The following is an 18,238-nucleotide window of genomic DNA, read 5'->3' as shown; positions in this document are numbered from 1 at the left end:
ATGGAGGCTGACGCTACCATGGATGTCAAGGATGGTCATGGGCGCATCCATCCTCCATGCATCGTTAATCCGGCAGCCAGCTTTCCGTTTCCGGGAACGTGGGACCCACCAGTCCCCAGCGTGCATCGGGATCCATTTTCAAACTTCCGCTCGCGCCAAAAGACCCATTTTCATTTCCGAACATTCGCTCCCGTTCGACATGCTCTGATCTGCCTTTGCAACCCGTCTGGAGGAAACACGACCTCTGCAACGCGTCTGGAGGAAACACCGCCCGCGCTCACAATTGCACCCACCTCGCAGGCATTACCGGGTGTGAGGTAAATGATTTGAGAGACTGAAATATTTTTATTGTCTACAAATGATTCGATGACTGATATTTCCAGTGAACCTTGTTTTAAGACCCCAGAAGAATACAAACATAGTATGTCCCACAAAATGGATCTCAAACTCTGAAAAATGTCATTGGTCGATGGATTATGAATAAACTACATTCACAGAATAAGACTCAGCATATAAAATGTTGAATATGCCTTACCATTTTAAAAATATTGAACTTATTTGAGATATTGGAGGCACCGCTGAATTGATTAGTAGTATTGCAAAGAAAGGGGCAGAGTTAGTTTGTTTCCATTGTTAGGTGCATCTTCCCACACCATTGATACAAAAGGAGTGTCCTGTTTTAGAGTGGTGGAGTCAGAGTTGCTCAGAAACTATCATAAATCACACACTGATCACAAAGCAATCTAATCTCTACGAGAAGAGAAGCCCTCGCTCTAATCAATTTACATCAACTAAATAGTGAAATAGGAAATGAAAGAAAGAGCATGAATGAAGGAATTTTCTTAAGATGTTAGAAGACAGGCGTAGACATAGGAACATGTGATGATGAAATGTAAAAGGAACCCATATGTCAGAAACAAAATATCAATAAATACATATACCAAGAAGAAGTAAAAATCTGGTAAATCATTTACATAAATGACAGAGAAAGTAAGAATCTGGTAAATCATTTGCATAAATAGCATTGCTTGGCCAACGAAAGAAAATCTTCATTTAAGAAATGAAGAAACTCAAGAATGTGGAAGAAAAACAAGATGTTGATTATTGTTTTACTTATAATAGGTTTAGTTAGGGGCATTACATTTTACACCTTCAATGTACTTATAATAGGTTTAGTTAGGGGCATTACATTTTACACCTTCACTAACTCCTCTTTGTTGTACTTATAATAGGTTTAGTTAGGGGCATTACATTTTACAGCTTCACCTTTGGATATGGCATATGGACAACAAAGAGGAGTTAGTGAGGATCTCACAAGAGATGCCTTAAGGCTAGAGAAACTTGTTGATCAACATATCCATTTATCCATTGGAGTAGTACCAATAACATTGTCCTCGGAATTAAAAATTCTTGTACGATGGATACAATATTTTTCAAGTTTTCATTCCATTGTTCTATTTCTATTGGGAAAAAGATCAAGTATTACTCATATGCCCCTCATTAATTCATAAAATATAAAATATTTCCTCTTCAAATGGAAAACCTATAACAATCCAAGATTAATTATAAAATTTGAAAGACATGCTTATTGAGTTTTGAATAGTGCAACACTATAATTATTATACTTCATTTGGTTCTTGATATTTGAAAGTAGACACCCCATTGATTCCAAACACAATTTCCTCTTCTCAAACCACCATCGTCATGTTTATGCTACAAAAGTAAAATAAAATTGAGATACCCTAATCAATCAATTCACATTCTTATTTAGTTCCATTTCTCTCAAATTTATGCTGTAAAATAGTACTTGTCAACCATTTTGTTAACATATTTTTAATAAAATCTTCAAAATCTTCCTAATCTAAATACTTTCTTAACTTTAAATCTATAACTCTATTAAAACATTTTTTAATGCATCCACACAACTATTTTGTAACTTCAAATATTATGATCTAGTCTATTATTTAGTATAACACATGTTTACTTCCATCTTAAAACTATTATTACTGCTCTTTCCTTCACTGACTTTTTAATGATATTTTTTAAGACAATCCTTGCTTTCCCCTCCTCATCTACTCATTTTCATTCAGCCGTTAAAGATAATATGATATCATCTCGTGGTTGTGAAGTAACCAACTCAAAGTAAATACTACAAGACATTGTTTAATACAATAGCTCTGGTGTCTTATCAACTTGCACACCTGCTTATGCTAATGGTCTCATTAATGAGAATAGAACCGTGTTGAGAGGATAATATTTATATCACTTTTAATTTCTACACATTTATTAAATTAAATTATTTGGGGTTTAATAATTTTATTTTCTTTTAAAAATGAGAAAAAAATTAAAGTCTTTAATTAAAAGGGTAAAATTACTAGTATGTAGGATTTTGGTTTGACACTGAATGAATTTATGGTTAAATTCATTCATGGTTAAAGTAATTCTTTCGATCCAAAATTTAAGTGATTATTTTTATTTTTAATTTAATAATAATAGAATAATAAATTAAATAAATTTGATTAATATATTTAATATATTTAAATTATTTTTATTAATAATTTTAAAAAATATTTAAATATTCAATCACATAAAAATAAAAAAAACAAAATAAGTAAGGGAATATATTTAAAATATTTAAATGATCATATTACAAAACATTTTTACTAGCATCTCCAATAAGATTTTAATAGCATTTGAATACCACATTTACACACTCTAAATACCACTTTTAAAAATAGTTTAAATACCATTTTTACAAATAGTTCTATTATCATTTTAATTTTAATTTTTAAATTTAATTAATAGAGTTATGAGTTTAAGTCAACTTATTAATTTGATATGAAAATAATAAAAAAACCAATAAAAAAATTAATGAAGGTATTTAAAATATTAAATTAATTATTATATATTGTTTTGTTATACAAATGGATGAATCATGACTATATAAATGAGACTATAAAGCACATTCTTATAACCCATAGTCTAAACAATAGATTCTTTGGCCTTTTTCTAGGAAGATTTATTTATCAAGTTTACCTAAAATTTAACTTGAAATTGAGAAAATTATAGTTTAGGTTTTTGCGTCCATACAATCCAAGTGCCTTGTTTTCTAGAGTGCTAAATTCATTTGAACATTAAAAAAATGCAATTTAATGATGAACATTTTGATTTGACCAATAATTTTAATACTCGCAAAAAAAGCCAAAATTTCACATGCTTAAACTTTCAATTCCTATAATGGGGTATGATTTAATAATAAGTACAATATCAAATATTATTATAGCCTTATAATACATTATTTATTATTACTAGGCTAAGATATAATATTATTATTAGCTCACAGTAATATTTTATATTAGGAAATGTTATAGAACCAAACATCATTGTAATACAAAAATGAAGAGTTTGATCATATTTTGGTATCAAAACATATTATATAATAGCTAAAAAATCCATGTCCTTGATCTTCTAGTTCTAGTCCTAATAATCTAGATAGGTACACTACATTACATATTGAAATAATAAGAAAACTATTTTACAATATATAGCAAAAAAAATAAAAATTAAACGAGAAAGTATTCCCTTAAAAGGCTTCATCTTGGAAGCCCCCCAAGTCTCCACATTTTTCAGAGTGTATCTCCACTACAACATGGGATACAAATTTGACTTCACGATGTCTTTGTCTTTCCTCCACTTTAGCATTGAGATCTTCACATATATATATTTGGGACTTTGAACTATTCTAGGAAAACCATTTCTTGACAGTTATTCTAGATTAATGATTTGTGTTAACGACATTTCAAGCCATTTTTTAATGTATTTATTTTTTGGAAGAGCCATGATGTCTTGCTTAACTCTGATATATATATATATATATATATATATATATATATATATATATATATATATATATATATATATATATATATATATATATATATATATATACATATATATATATATATATATATACATATATACAACACAAATGTTCAATTGATACTAAGTGGCCTTCATCATCATTCATGAAAGTAACCAACCATCACTCAATTTTTTCTTCTAGAGAATTAATGAGATTTTCAAACTCAATGACCCATGAAGGTCTAATTACACTCAATTCTATCTCGAGTTACTAGTTAGCTATAAGTGTAGACTCTCTTATTAATTTTTTCCCTTCAATAATTTTGGGTGCCTTAAGGAATGCTTTATTTCCTTTGTCATTAATATTTGTACCGTTGAAAATTAAATATCTAGCATTTGTATCTTTGCCAACCATCTTGCTTTCAGTTATTTTATTTTTCAATTCAAAGGTAAACTTGTTGGTTTTTATGGAAATCACTTAAACTTGACACTCCTGTAACATAGGTACTTAAATCATGTTAGTAAAAATATTCATCATGTATCAAATCCTATTGCAAATATTATATTAAAATGGACACCCATTGTGAAAGGTTCCTAAAATTTGAACTAGCCTCCTAGGCTTCTAGTATTGTACTTAGCCACTTAATGATGTTTCCCAACACATATAATCTCACTCCACTAAGCAATTTGGTGGTATTTTTTACCCATGTTGATGTCCTTGGTCTAGAGTAACAATGGATAATGTTTTCGTAAACAAAGGTTTAGGGCTCAATGCACCTTTAAGTTCATTTATTCTTATTTTTAATCTAATATTTTGTTGATCCTTCTTTGAAATAAAGTGAGAAAGAACATCATCAATGGGCACATGAAATTTAAGCAGTCCAGGGGTCCAATTTTCTAAAATTCCACTTCTGAAGCCTATTTTCAAGTTATTTTCCTATTCTTATATGGATATATTTTATCTAAAATTTTATCTCTTCCTTATAATAATGGGAATTATGCATCATTAAAGGTTGCTCTTTGAAAATGGATGGTTCCTCTTAAGCCAACTCCTTTGCTATTCACTAATTTTTTAGTAATTTGTAATGCTACTGACTGAGGGATAGTAGAATTTTCAACTTCCATATCAACATTTTGTGAGCCTTTCTTACTTGGGCTTCTCTTCCTTTTAGACTATGTTATTACATTTTCTCTTTTAATGTTAATATGGTAAGGATAATATCCATAACCTCCTCGAGTATATTCTTCATTATTCTCTTATTTGCTTCTATTTGACCCCTATTATATGGAGTTTACGATTGTAGACAAAAGTATCTTCCCTAGACCTAGTGGAATGGTATAGAACAATACAAATCAAAGAATATAGAATTTTCCTTAGAGAAATTGAAGAATGGGAAAGAGGCTTACTTGGAATCCGTCACAAGCTTTACTTTCATCCTTGCTTATAAGCTCCAATCGTAGCTACGAATGTTATAATTGGAACCTGCATATGCAATCAAAACAAGCCAAGGATCCACAACATCTATGTAGCATAATTCAATTACTCTATTCAATGAATGAGTGAGGGATTGAAATATATGAATGTAACACAACTCATATAGGAAAACAAGATACTCTTTGTGTTCATAGAAATAGGAGAGAGTTTGAAACCAAGAATAATAGTTGATCTTGTAGAGTTCACCCCAAGTTGACTTTTCCTTCCTTGTCATAAAGCACGCCTTAATAGCACCCTAATACATGAAGATGATGATTCTCTTAGGTTCAAGGTAGCAGCATGAGGGCATGATTAGTCTCTAAAAGCCAACCCTGTTGTTATGGATAGCAGTAAATTTATAGGAGAGTGATTGTAGTTTAGGATTTACCATAACGAGCTTGAGATCCACTTATCATGGGAGGATGAGCTCAAGGGATACGAGGTGAAGTATCCAAGGTAGGATTAGATAGGAATCAAGCCTCTTATCCATAGTAAATGGTTAAAACAACCCATGGAAGCTTTTGGAAGAGGAAGCTTCATAAATCGTTTTAATTTTACCAAATTTATAGAATCAGCACACCCCCATCAAGGAGCAACTAATGTTGACTAGGGCTCGTGTCAAAAGGAGAACCCAGTGTTGAATGCAAGTTGCTAAAGGGATAGGGTGCACTAGGGCTTAAAACACTAATTTTGATCGGTGATACCCAGGAACTCAGACTTTTTGGAAAGTTCATGTTTATGGATTTGTGTAAGGATGATGAAAAAATGTTCATGGATGTGGATTGATCTGGTTTGTAGGCCTATTGACAACATGCGACAAAATGGCCTATTGGAGATTTCCCCCTAAAGCGTAAAGTTAGAAAAATTAGTTGATGACTGAAGTGCTTTACCTTGTGACAAGTTTAAGATCAAGAAAAAGTATTCGAGATCATCATCTGTTATAATAAATTTTCATCATGATATTTTTGTTGAGGGAGGCATACCCATGCTCAACACATAAGCTAACGTTACATGTATAATGATCAAGAAGTCTCATCCAATGATGAAAAATTGTGGACTCATGATTAGATGACTATCTATATGATCATAGCCATCATACTTCGTAATCTTGCATTCATTCTAAAAGAGCATCCCAGATGGATGAAACTAGACCCGAGGTCTTCTATCTCGTTCACTCGATCATCCAACTTATGAATCTAACCATGCAAATAAATGAGTTGAAGTCGAACATGGTGGACACCATCTGATTGTCGGCCAATGATGTAAGCCATTAACAAACAGGAGAGAAACCACCGATGATGTTAATGGCTCTTAAGGTACTATAGTACAATCTGTATGGTGTGAATGAATGAGTTGAAGTCGAACACCAGATAAAATATTTTGGTCAAAGGCCAGTGATGAAAACCTATTTCCGAGGGCGAGGAAACTTGTCATTGATGTATGCAAGCTCCAATGTACCAAAGGGAGTTTCTAAGTCAACTTCCTAGATAATGAACTAATGTCGACACGAAGAAATTCATCACATGAGGACCTTGATGTATCCCCCATCAATGACATGAAATGAGTATCATGATTTGAGACAAAATTATGCTAATGTGGAATTGATTCAAGAACGACAGGCATGTAATGAATTCTTAAGAGTATCATAACAGATATCAACTGATTGACTTCTCTTGAACATATTAATCACATTGAATGGAGTTGGTAGAATTGATCCAAAAATGAAATTTGAGGCTTTGATATGGTGTGTTGAACCAAAAATACAAGCAAATTTCCCAATCCAACAACCACGAAGATGAAGTGGAAGAGTGTCATGTTCAAGAGCGACTCGCTACCATTAATAGATAAAGTACCCTATTTTCTCAAATTCCCCAACCATTTCTAGTTAGTACCTCTTTATTTCTGATAAGCTTTAGGAGGATAACATATGATTGAATTGTAAGTTCATCCTTCAGATAAATACCTTTGAGTATTTTTAATGAACCTTAAGAAGGAGTGGTTTGGTCTTGTCATGTTCGACAAGTCCATCTATGTTTGATGTTTTTACGAGTCCATAAAAGGTGAAACTTGACTCCTTTTTCATGTTTAGATAGTTTGAAAAAGAGGTGAAAAGGAAAACTCCAAAGGTTCCTTTTTTGTAAATAGCCCCTTGAGTTTGAAAGGGTGGAAAATGATACTCAAGAGAACCTCTTATCCATGCTCGACTAAGGTATTCATTTTTCGTAAATAGTCTATCTCAGTCCAGGAAAAGGGTTAAACTTATAGTGATTGGACATCTTTTCATTTACTTTAACGAGTTCGAAAATACAAGTGCTCAACAATCTTTTCATATTTTTGGAGTCTGAAAAAGAGCTGAAATAGGACTCGAGGATGTTCATTTTTCCTAAGTTTACAAAGCCTGAAAAAGTGATAAAAGTATGCTCTTTGGTCAAAATGATATGTTTTGATTCAAATATCATAAAATACATTAAACAGTGGTTAACCTACTCAGAACATCACAAAAAAATTAAAAATATCTTATACATGGTAAAATTAGGTCATATTTAAGTCAAAATAATAAAATATGAACAAAATAATCATGAAAATGACCATAAATAGGAAAAAAATAATTCCATTTTTACCATTTTACATTTTACCTCATGATGAGTGAGCTCTAAGTGCTTTTTCCCCCTCATTTTCTGCAGTTGCTTGTGGCCAATTCGGTGGATCATTTCGAGTATCGTCACTTCCAGGTAGGAAATCTCACCTTTCTTTTTCTTTCAACTATTCTGATTTTCCATTTCATGCATATTTTTTCTAATTTTTGGTGACCTAGGGTTTTAATTTTTCGCCCTAGCCCCATCGCACCACAACAATGTTGAAAGGTGCGTTGGGCAAGAAAAAAATTTCATTGTGCGGGGCACTGCAACACAATGTATCCCTTTAGTAGGGTGTGCTCGAAGCATTTCAAAAATTTGTTTTGCTTGTTTCACTCAAATTTCTCTCAATTTTTTGCATATGATTCACTCTAACGATTCTTCTTGTCATGTTTTAGGTTTCCATCGAAACAAAATGGATCTGATATGCAGAGAAAGTGAACACGAAGAATAATACATGAATGCAACTAATGATCCAGCCACCATCTAGGCATTGAGAAACTGTGGGCTTTTGATTTTTTTCTTCTTCTTGGGATGAGGCAATAGTTGGAGTTATTATATTATTTTGTTCGAGCATGGTATGTTTAGACACACGCTTTTAGGCTTGGAGCACATATGCTTAGCATACAGGTGGAAGACAACTATTTCTTGACACGTCTATTGAGGAAAGGTGCCCTTGTCTCGTTACGTGGTTTGGGAAGGGATGGAGAGACTGTCAAAGACTATATCAGTACACACTATATACCTTGATCCCAACAAACCAAAGATGGGAAAATCAATATAAAGGATGTGGTTTGTTTTCCTTTGAGGACAATCATGTTTATCATTTCTAGATGGTTGTTAGTGCTACCCTCCATTTGGATAACTGGTCCCAAATGTAATATGCTTTAGATTGCATAGAGCCGATAGTATTCAACTTGAGCGAGGGAGTACTTGCAAACATGAAGGAATAACTTACCAAGGCAAAGGATGGATGGTTGAAAAGCTTTGGGTATGGTTCCGTTCTAATTTCATTTGCCTTGGAGCAGATTCCATTACTCTGACCATAACATATCTTGCTCGAGCTCCTAGATCTGAGAGTCCCGCAAATGAGAAGATGGGTGGATCTCATATCCATACATGAAGGTCCATCATCTATGAGTTTCACATCATTATTCTTCTGATGGTTACGCATGCAACTCAATATGATTAAAGGTTATCCATATGCTAGGATGGATTTCCATGGAGACCCAAAGCTCGCGATTCCTGATGGAGAGCGATGGGGTGCCATAGGTAAAAAAAAGCATTTTGATCATTTTTTTTTATTTTTAAGTTTTACAATTTATTTTGTATTTCCTATGTATCTCAAACTAACTATCGATTTTTACATGCAGACATTGGAATCATTCGACCCGTGAATTCATCCTATCTTCAACATGTTGGAGACCCACAATAGGAACCAATTGGAGTACATGTTGCTACAGGGGGACGAGAGGTATTGCAGGATCTTAATGTGGCTGAGACTCTTGTAGAGGTTGAGTGACACATGGAGGGATAGACCTAGGGAATAGTTGAGACTAAGGACAATATGATCCCTATGAGACTGCAACATCATACTTTTAGCGTGCCTAGTTGTATCAACCAACTACTGTGCAATATGGCTCATGAAATTTCTTTCTATCATGAGCATAATCAGGATTAGTCTACTTGGAGGTTATATAGCCATGTTTTGACTGCATGTATATTTTCTTATATGCAAGGCCATGTGGCCAAATGTGTCTAAAACATGATTAGCCAATGCATCTGTCAATGTAGTTAGACTTTAGTAAATGTGTTGATATTGGCTATAATAAAAATGTCTTTCTAGAAGGTGAACCCTTAAGAAAATATGAAGTATAGTTGGACTTCTAACTTAATAGACATTAGTCAACTATAGTACTACAAGTTGTGAGTCAAGTCTAGTAACTATACGACAAATACCATGAGAAATAACATCAGAAAATAGTTCCATCACTGCGTTATACTCAACGATGTTATTAGTAGAGAGATCAATATAAATCCCTTGTAAACTCACTAACTTGCCACTCAAAGCATATATAGCCCATGGTGTGGAGGAAAGGTTCTGAGTACTATGACTAGCCCCATCAACATAACCAACATATGGTTGAAGGAAGCTGACATATGCAAACCAAATGTAAACATGATTAATAGAAATCGTAAGAAACTTTGAAAGGAACACAATGAAACACACTCAACACACCCTATATACAGCATGTTGTTGAAAATGCAACAATAAAATCCTAATTTAATTTTGTCCTTGAATTAACATAAGAATTAAATTGTAATTCCAATTCTCATATCAACTTGTAATAGTTAACTAAGTTAATTTGATTTAGTTGGCTCAGTTGATTCGATTTGGGAGTCTAACTAGAGTCATGTAGAGTGTTTCCTACTTTTTAGGAGTCTTGGTTGAGTTAAATTCAGTTAAACTAGTTCTAATTGATGGAGGAATTGGTGGGAGACCTAGTAGTGGGGTGTAACCTATAGTACTGGGGTCTAACCAACGCTGATCATCCAATAAACTAAAGAGTCACTTATAATTAACTCATACCTGTCGGATTAGAGAAATACCTAGTTGAGATTGGAGTTCAAGGACAATGTATTATCAATTGTATAATCATCTGAATTGTACAGGTGGTGCACGCAATTAGAGGAAAGCCTAATATGATTCCTTAATTCATATTTGTGTAATTTCCCAATTATATATGGGATAATTCCCTAGGAATATGCACAAGGAAATAGGAGCTTGGTAGGCAGTATATTTCACTAAGTATTGGCTGAAGCTTGTTTGTGAAGTAGTGAGATAGATAGAGATAGTGTAGAGGTTGGTTGGGCTTGAGAAAAGCATTGTAATCTTCTCATATTTTTTGATAAATTCAATATACATCAAACAATGGTTTTTAACTGTGCCTTTCCCTAGAAGATTATTGTATTATGCGAGATTGAATTCTTTCTCTTTTATGCTTCATGATTTCATCAATTGTTTATTTTTTATGTTGATGAGTAGAGTAGATTCAAGTCAATTGTTTTAGCATATTACAATCTACAGTTTGAATCTACAAGGAATTTCTACACATGTACACAGTGAAATACATAAAAATAAATTAAGCATAGTATTTTTTAAGGTACAACCCATTGCTAGGTTGTGCCAATGGAACTTCATCGAAATCAATAAGCTCGTAGGTCCCTTTACGAAGAACATATTTAACAATGTATGGGCTTAGCCACATTGGCTCGAACTTCCTCGATCCTAACTTATTAGACTCTTGATCATACAACAAGACAATGTCACCTTCTGAGAAGACATAAGGCTTGACATTCTTGTCATATTGTGCCATAACGCATTTCTTATGGGCCTCATTAGCCATGGCGACATCATGTCGGGTTTCTTCTAAGCGTGTCAAGTGTAAGAGACACTCTTCTTCTGTAGAAGTGGAAAGGAGAAGCTCAACAAAAAGTTTCAGAGATGGAATTTCACGCTCAATAGGAAGGATTTATTCCAGAACATATACCAATTGGAATGGTGTGAACTTGGTAGCAGTCTGAACAAAAGTTTGATATGCCCATAAGGTTGAATAAAGAATAAGATGCTAATATGATTTTTGGATCCCTATCATGCATTGAAGAATTTTTTTCAAATATTTATTGATGGCCTCAACTTGCCCATTCACCTGAGGGAAGTAGGGAGTTGAGCTTTCATGGGAGAGGCCCAACTTAGCAATTAGTTCATACACCATGTGATTATGGAAATGTTTCCCATGGTTTATAACTATAGCCTGTGGTACACCAAACATTGCAAAGAAATGATTGAAGAAAAATAAAGCAGTTGCTTCACTCGTGTTCTTGTATGTAGGCATCGCCTCGATCCACGTGGTAAAATAGTCTACCTCTGTAATGATGTAGACATGCCCCCTGGTTAAGTGAGTGTTACATTTCATAAAATCAATGCCCCATTTCGAAAAAAGTCCAACGATGATAACATGGTGCAAAGGAGCGGGTGGAGCATGGGTTTTATGATCGTATATCTGGCAGGCATGACACTTTTGGTCTGTAAGGATTCAATCACGAAATGTAGTAGGCCAAAAGTAGCCAACACAAAATATTTTGTGTCGTGGCATAATAAGACACATGTCCACCACATGCCCCAACATGGCATTCATTCATGGCTTTCACATCCTCCTCATGGGTGAGGCACATTCGAAAAATCGTATTGATACCACAACAATAAAGGGTGTTGTTGATTATAATGTAGTTTTTAGCTTGATATCAGATACGTCATTGGTCAAAGCAAGAGGTATCGAGGCAAAAAGTATGGGTTTGGAGATATATGATAATTTCTCCATACCATGGTTCATATTAATCGATCAGGAATAATGACTCATTTGTAATATAATTTTCATTGTCAGACATTGTTTCAGTTTTAGTAGCATGAAGGTCGCATATCACCTCAGCAAAGACTAAGGATTTCATTGAATTGGATTTGATGAACTCCAAATCGAACTCCTGGAGGAATACAATCCATGTGGAGTACTCACCCCCCAATGATTGTCGTGACAAGATGTATGTCATGGGGTTGTAGTCGAAAAAAACCATGGTCTTGCGAAGAAGGATATAGTGATGAAACCTTTGGACAACTTGGACAACCGCCAAAGTTAACTTTTTAATGTGAGTATACTTGATCTCGATATCATTCATATTATGACTCAAATAATAGAGAGGATTTTCGGTCCTTACATTTTCCTTTTGGACCAATACCATAGTGATGGTAGTAAATGTAGTGGCAAGGTATAGGAGGTAATCACATTGGTAATCCGGGGTATATAACAATGATTCTTGAATAAAAAAGTATTTCAAGGAATCAAACTCCTTTTGGGAAATTTCATCCCAATGGAAGGGAACCCCTTTCTTTAACAAGCGAGTAAATCCTTTAGTTAATGCAACGTAGTTGGGAACAAATCTTCGTAGAAATTTAGCCTTCCCTTAGAGTCATTGAAGCTGAAGAAGAGAGGAAGGAGAAGGAAGATCTAGGATCGCTTGGACTTTCAATGGGTCGATACAAATTCCATGCTTCAAAACAATGAAACCAAGAATTCAAACAAAGATTACACAAAACACATACTTGTGTGGATTTAGCCTAATGTTATAGTGTTGAAAACATAAAAATATAGCCCTAAGATGCATTAGATGATCAAACTGATGTTTCGAGTGAGCAGGCAGGTCATCCAAATATTGTTGTACAATGTGTTAAATTTCATGGAAGGCATAATTCATTTCCCTCAGGAACATTGCCCCAATATTTTTCGATCCTAAAGGGAGATTTTGATATGAAAATGTGCCCCATATAAAAATAAATGTAGTTTTATGGTGGTCCAATGGGAAAATGTTGATCTGATTGTAGTCGAAAAATCCATCCATAAATGAAAATATTTCATAACTATCACATTCGTCAAAAATATGGTCAATGAACGGGGTAGGATAGTTATACTTAGGATAAGCATGATTAATGTCCCATAATTGACACATGCACGAATTGTTCCCCGTTTCTTCATGACAAGAAAAATGTTGGATACCCAATTAGTTAGAGATAGTAGGTAGATGAAACTATCACGTAGAAGTTTTTCAAATTTGGCTTTAATAATGGCAACCTTCTATGGATGGACCAGACGGAGGCACTGCCGAACTAGATTAACATCAAGATATGTCTTGATTTCATGTACACCAATGTTTGGATCAATACCTAACATCTCCTCTTAAGTCCAAGAGAAAAACATCTCTAAATTCCTAGAAAAGGGATTTAAAAGTCTTAATCTCATTGGGAGAGAAGAATGCACCAATATGTACATTATCAACAATATTGGGTTTTATTGAAATATCAACAAGGATAGTCTCTTCAATATTTGACAAATTATTCTCATAATCTATATCATGGATGGATACAAAATTCACAGACATATTAACTACATTGGTCCAATAGATTTCACTAAGATTATCCCTGGAGGAATATGGAAAGGAGGAACGATGGTGATGGTCATCCTATGGTGCATCATCCAACATCATGATCTCTATGATGCTCTTATAAGTAGAAAATGTACGAGAGAAGGGATCAGAGGATGTGTCAAAATATAAATAATTATAAACCCAATTGATCGAAGAGGAGAGAGTAGAATGTGTTGCACAAGACAAATAGATGGCTTCATTGTCGAGATCAATGGGACTAAGAAGCATTCAGTCACCAAAAGTGTCAATGTTTTATTCATTTGGCACTATCCAAGGATCAGATGGAGTAGTACAACAATATATCATGTTGACATAGGACACTGGATTAGAGTTTTTGGGAAGAGAATGAGGAAGAGGAGGAGGAAGGAAAAAGGTTCCCAGGAGGGAAGAATCCTTAAGAAATCCCACCTCGACATGTTGATATGGATGTGGGGTTTCTCCTACAACAGGGGTGCTTCCAATAACTTGAGAACTCGTGGCAAATAAAGTGAGTTGATCAATGACTACTATACCTCCATTATGAGGGAAAACAATAATTTTGAAATATGTTGAAACAACAATAGCCATAGCATAAACCCATGTAAAACCTAGTAGAAGGTTATAATCTAATGGTTTATCAATAACCTTGAATTCTACCAACACCTTCTTGCCACCTAATTCTACTTATAATGAATTCAAAATTCCACAAGGCTTGAATCCTCTTCCGTCAAAAGCATTTAGAGTAGTTGGTGACTTATTTAATTGGGGAGAGCCAATGGCCTTCCAGCAAGAAAGTGACATAATACACGTGGAAGATCCTTCTTCCACAATGGAGCGATGGATGGTCTTACTTCGAACGATAACCTGAATCATGAAATATAATTATGCTAGAAGTCGAGGCGTATAATTCTCATGGTTAAAAACTACAAGATTAGAATATGAGGGATCAACACATATAATTGTGGAAAGTAAAACCTTCTTTTGGGCAGGACAATTTTGTAACACCTCGAGCGCTGACATAACTGAAGGAGCTTGAGCTAGATACTCAACTATGTTATAATTATGATCATCTCTTGCACGAGGGTTGAATGCAGATTTATGGATAACGCCTTTGGGAGACTTAATTTTCAATTCGATAGGAAACAAATTTGGAGTAGGATCGATCCCAATGGAGATGCGGTAGAACTAGCAAGTTGATCAGTAGCTTGACCAGTTGAGGAATTCACATTATTGTAGTCTTTATTCCTAGTGGCCACCATAACGTCATTTTTTGTCTTGGTGGAGGAAAGAATCATAACCAAGTTAGAGTAAGTAGGATATCGAGCAACTATATTAGTCTCCTGATTCAGAAACAAATTTTTCAACACAACAAGTGCATTAGGGTTTTTTTGATGTATAAAATGAGCGTCCTAAGGAAATTATAAAATAATGGTGGAAATAATAAAATAAGATTACATTACATCATCAAATTTTATACCTCAAAAAAACCGGGTGCTTTTTCTTTTAAATTTGAAATGGGCGGCTGCATTTTTCAACCCAGGGGTGCTGAAATTTGGAATTTTGAGCCCATGTGCGTCGCTATCAGCGCTGCCGGAGATATTTACCGGCCGTGCTCGACAACTCATTTTTAAAATATCTATTTAAGGTCGGTAAGACGATGAGCACGTGCATCTCTGTAGTTTTAGAATAGAAACCCTAATTTCAGGCTCTCAGTTCGCCCCCCGGCCTGTGGCCCGCGGCGTCCGCACCCCGCTCCCCTTACCCGTCGATCCGCCGTTTTCTTGCCGCTACATTTTTAAACTACCAAGTCCCCTGTAAGTGAGAATGATCGACTATAAATTATAATGAATTGGTGTTAATTGCGGGAATCGATCATGAGACATACCCTGCATTAATGATTCCAACAACTTGTAGTTTGACCACAGGTTCATGTTGTGGACCTTTGTTCAGGTTCATTATATTAATTTTGCAAATTAAGTATTAAAATTTTATTTAAACTATAAAATTCAACTCTCCTGCTATCATGGAGAACATCTTTGCCCAGATATTAAATTTAAAAGTAACTTCAATATAATAAATAAATTTAAAAACAAATGTGAAATTGAAACATTTCAAATGTGTGCCATAATTTAATGCCATAATTCACTCCGCGTTGATATACATTACGAAAGTTAGGTAAACGTATGAACTTAATTTGAAAATGAATTAATTAGTTAAATTATTTGTGAAATAAGATTTACACCACCAAAAGCGCAGACATATCTCAATCGAGTGATATACACAAAATCTACTGATGTGATATATACACAAGATCCACTAGGCTATTTTTTTTACTCCACCACTCCACAAAAATAATAATTTAATAATTAAAAAGTTACGTAAACTTATGAAATTAATTTTAAAATAGTTTATTTACTTAAATTATTGGTAAAATAAGAATTATTATTCTAAAAAAATATATTTTATTTATTGATATTATTATAATTCTTTAAATTACATATTTTTGTAAAATGAAAATAGAAAATATTAACCAACTAAATAAAATTAGTTATAAAAAATTGGAAAACATATATATCTTTTAGCTTTAAATTTGGTTTTCAATCTTGACCCTCCGACTTTGCGCCTTCCCATGTTACCTAATCTCACCCGTTGGCGAGAACCATAACTCTCTATATATATAATTGATAAAAATAAATTTTTATTTTAGCTTGAATAATTGACTCCTTTAAAACTCAGGTATCAAATAAGATAATTAAATTATTGTTTTACTTTTCAAATTCAAATTGTTTAACATATTTATTAGTTTGAATAATTCACTCCTGATTTTTTCAAACAAGATAACTAAATTATGGTTATACTTTTCAAATTCAAATTGTTTAGTCTGTTTTAGTTATTTATTTGTCAAATACATGTTCATTAATAATCCATTTATATAAATAATTAACTAATATTATTTTTCATTTTCAAATTCAAATTGTTTAATCTTTTTTAGTTATTTATTTGTGAGATACATTTTCATTAATAATCCATTTATATAAATAATTAACTAATATTATTTTTCATTTTCAATTTTACAGTTAACTCATTTATTACCCATCATCCCATGTAAAAAAAAGAAAAAGAAAAAAAAGACGTGTTTGATTTAATGCTTAAAAATGTATACCATATAACAGTTATGTAACAACATTCAACATAAGAGCACTATATTGCAAGGGGCCATTAGTCGTCCTCATCATCAATACAAATTGGTAAAAATAAATAAGTTCAGTCTCATTACGTTGGAAAACATCTTTGCCACCTCGAACCTCAAATTTTCCGTTCTGTAAAACATATTTGCCACCTCGAACCTCACATTTTCCGTTGTGTATGGAGTGGAAGAGGTCACATAGTCCGTTCATATTTATGAAAAAGAGTAGCTAGATGGGCGGGGTACTAGGGCAGTGGTACCAAGAGTGACAAATGAGCATATATATATATATATATATATATATATATATATATATATATATCGGATAATGAAGAATAATTACATAAATGATTATTTATTTAATTTTCTCTAGAAATAATTATTAAATCATTATTTAAATAATTATTCCTTGTCACATTTGACTAAATCCCTTAGGAATATTGAAATAATCACTATTTATTTAATTTCCTTATTTCTATTATTAAAATTATTATGAATACAAATTGGTAAAAATAAATAAGTTCAGTCTCATTAAGTTTGAAAACATCTTTGCCACCTCGAACCTCACATTTTCAGTTCTGTATGGATCCGTTCATATTTATGAAAAAGAGTAGCTAGATGGGCGGGGCGGGGCGGGGCGTACCAAGAATATATATATATATATATATATATATATATATATATATATATATATATATATATATATCGGATAATGAAGACAAAAGGGTGATGAAAGGAACCCTAATTCGCTCCCTGGCCCTCTCACCTTTACCCTAATCTCACTGCTTCCTTCCCTCCCTTTGAACCTTCTCATGTATACCCACCCAGCTATATTTGTGAGTGTGATGCATTGAATTGCAACAGCCATCATAAGCACAAGAAGCAGCATACAACAAGATTCCCAGCGACAACAACACGCAGGGGGCTACAAACATGGTGAGTAAATGCTTCCCGTCTGCTTTGTAGATCTTAAAATTTCCTGGTTTTCGTCTGTGTTTTCGTCTGTGTTCCATCGGGGTAACAATTGGGCGCCGTCGCAAGAGCCAAATGTGTGAAAATGATTGG

General features: G+C 33.6%; 1 protein-coding gene across 1 annotated transcript in view; it reads left to right on the top strand.

Annotated features, from left to right (window-relative positions):
- LOC149194375 (protein RGF1 INDUCIBLE TRANSCRIPTION FACTOR 1-like) overlaps positions 1-18,238 on the top strand; it is a 29,355-nt gene continuing 11,117 nt past the window's right edge. Inside the window, exons 1-2 of the mRNA XM_089407658.1 lie at positions 1-317; positions 18,002-18,067. Of these exons, the coding sequence (XP_089263784.1) occupies positions 1-317; positions 18,002-18,067 (383 nt within the window). The remainder of the gene's footprint in view (positions 318-18,001; positions 18,068-18,238) is intronic.

The sequence above is a fragment of the Pinus tabuliformis genome, chromosome 2_2, assembly GCF_031772625.1.
Source record: "Pinus tabuliformis cultivar Carrire ecotype Pingquan chromosome 2_2, CPIR1, whole genome shotgun sequence".
In the NCBI taxonomy this organism is placed as follows: Eukaryota; Viridiplantae; Streptophyta; class Pinopsida; order Pinales; family Pinaceae; genus Pinus; species Pinus tabuliformis.
The sequence above is the reverse complement of the archived record's forward strand: the minus strand, read 5'-3'. Positions and strand labels throughout refer to the sequence as shown.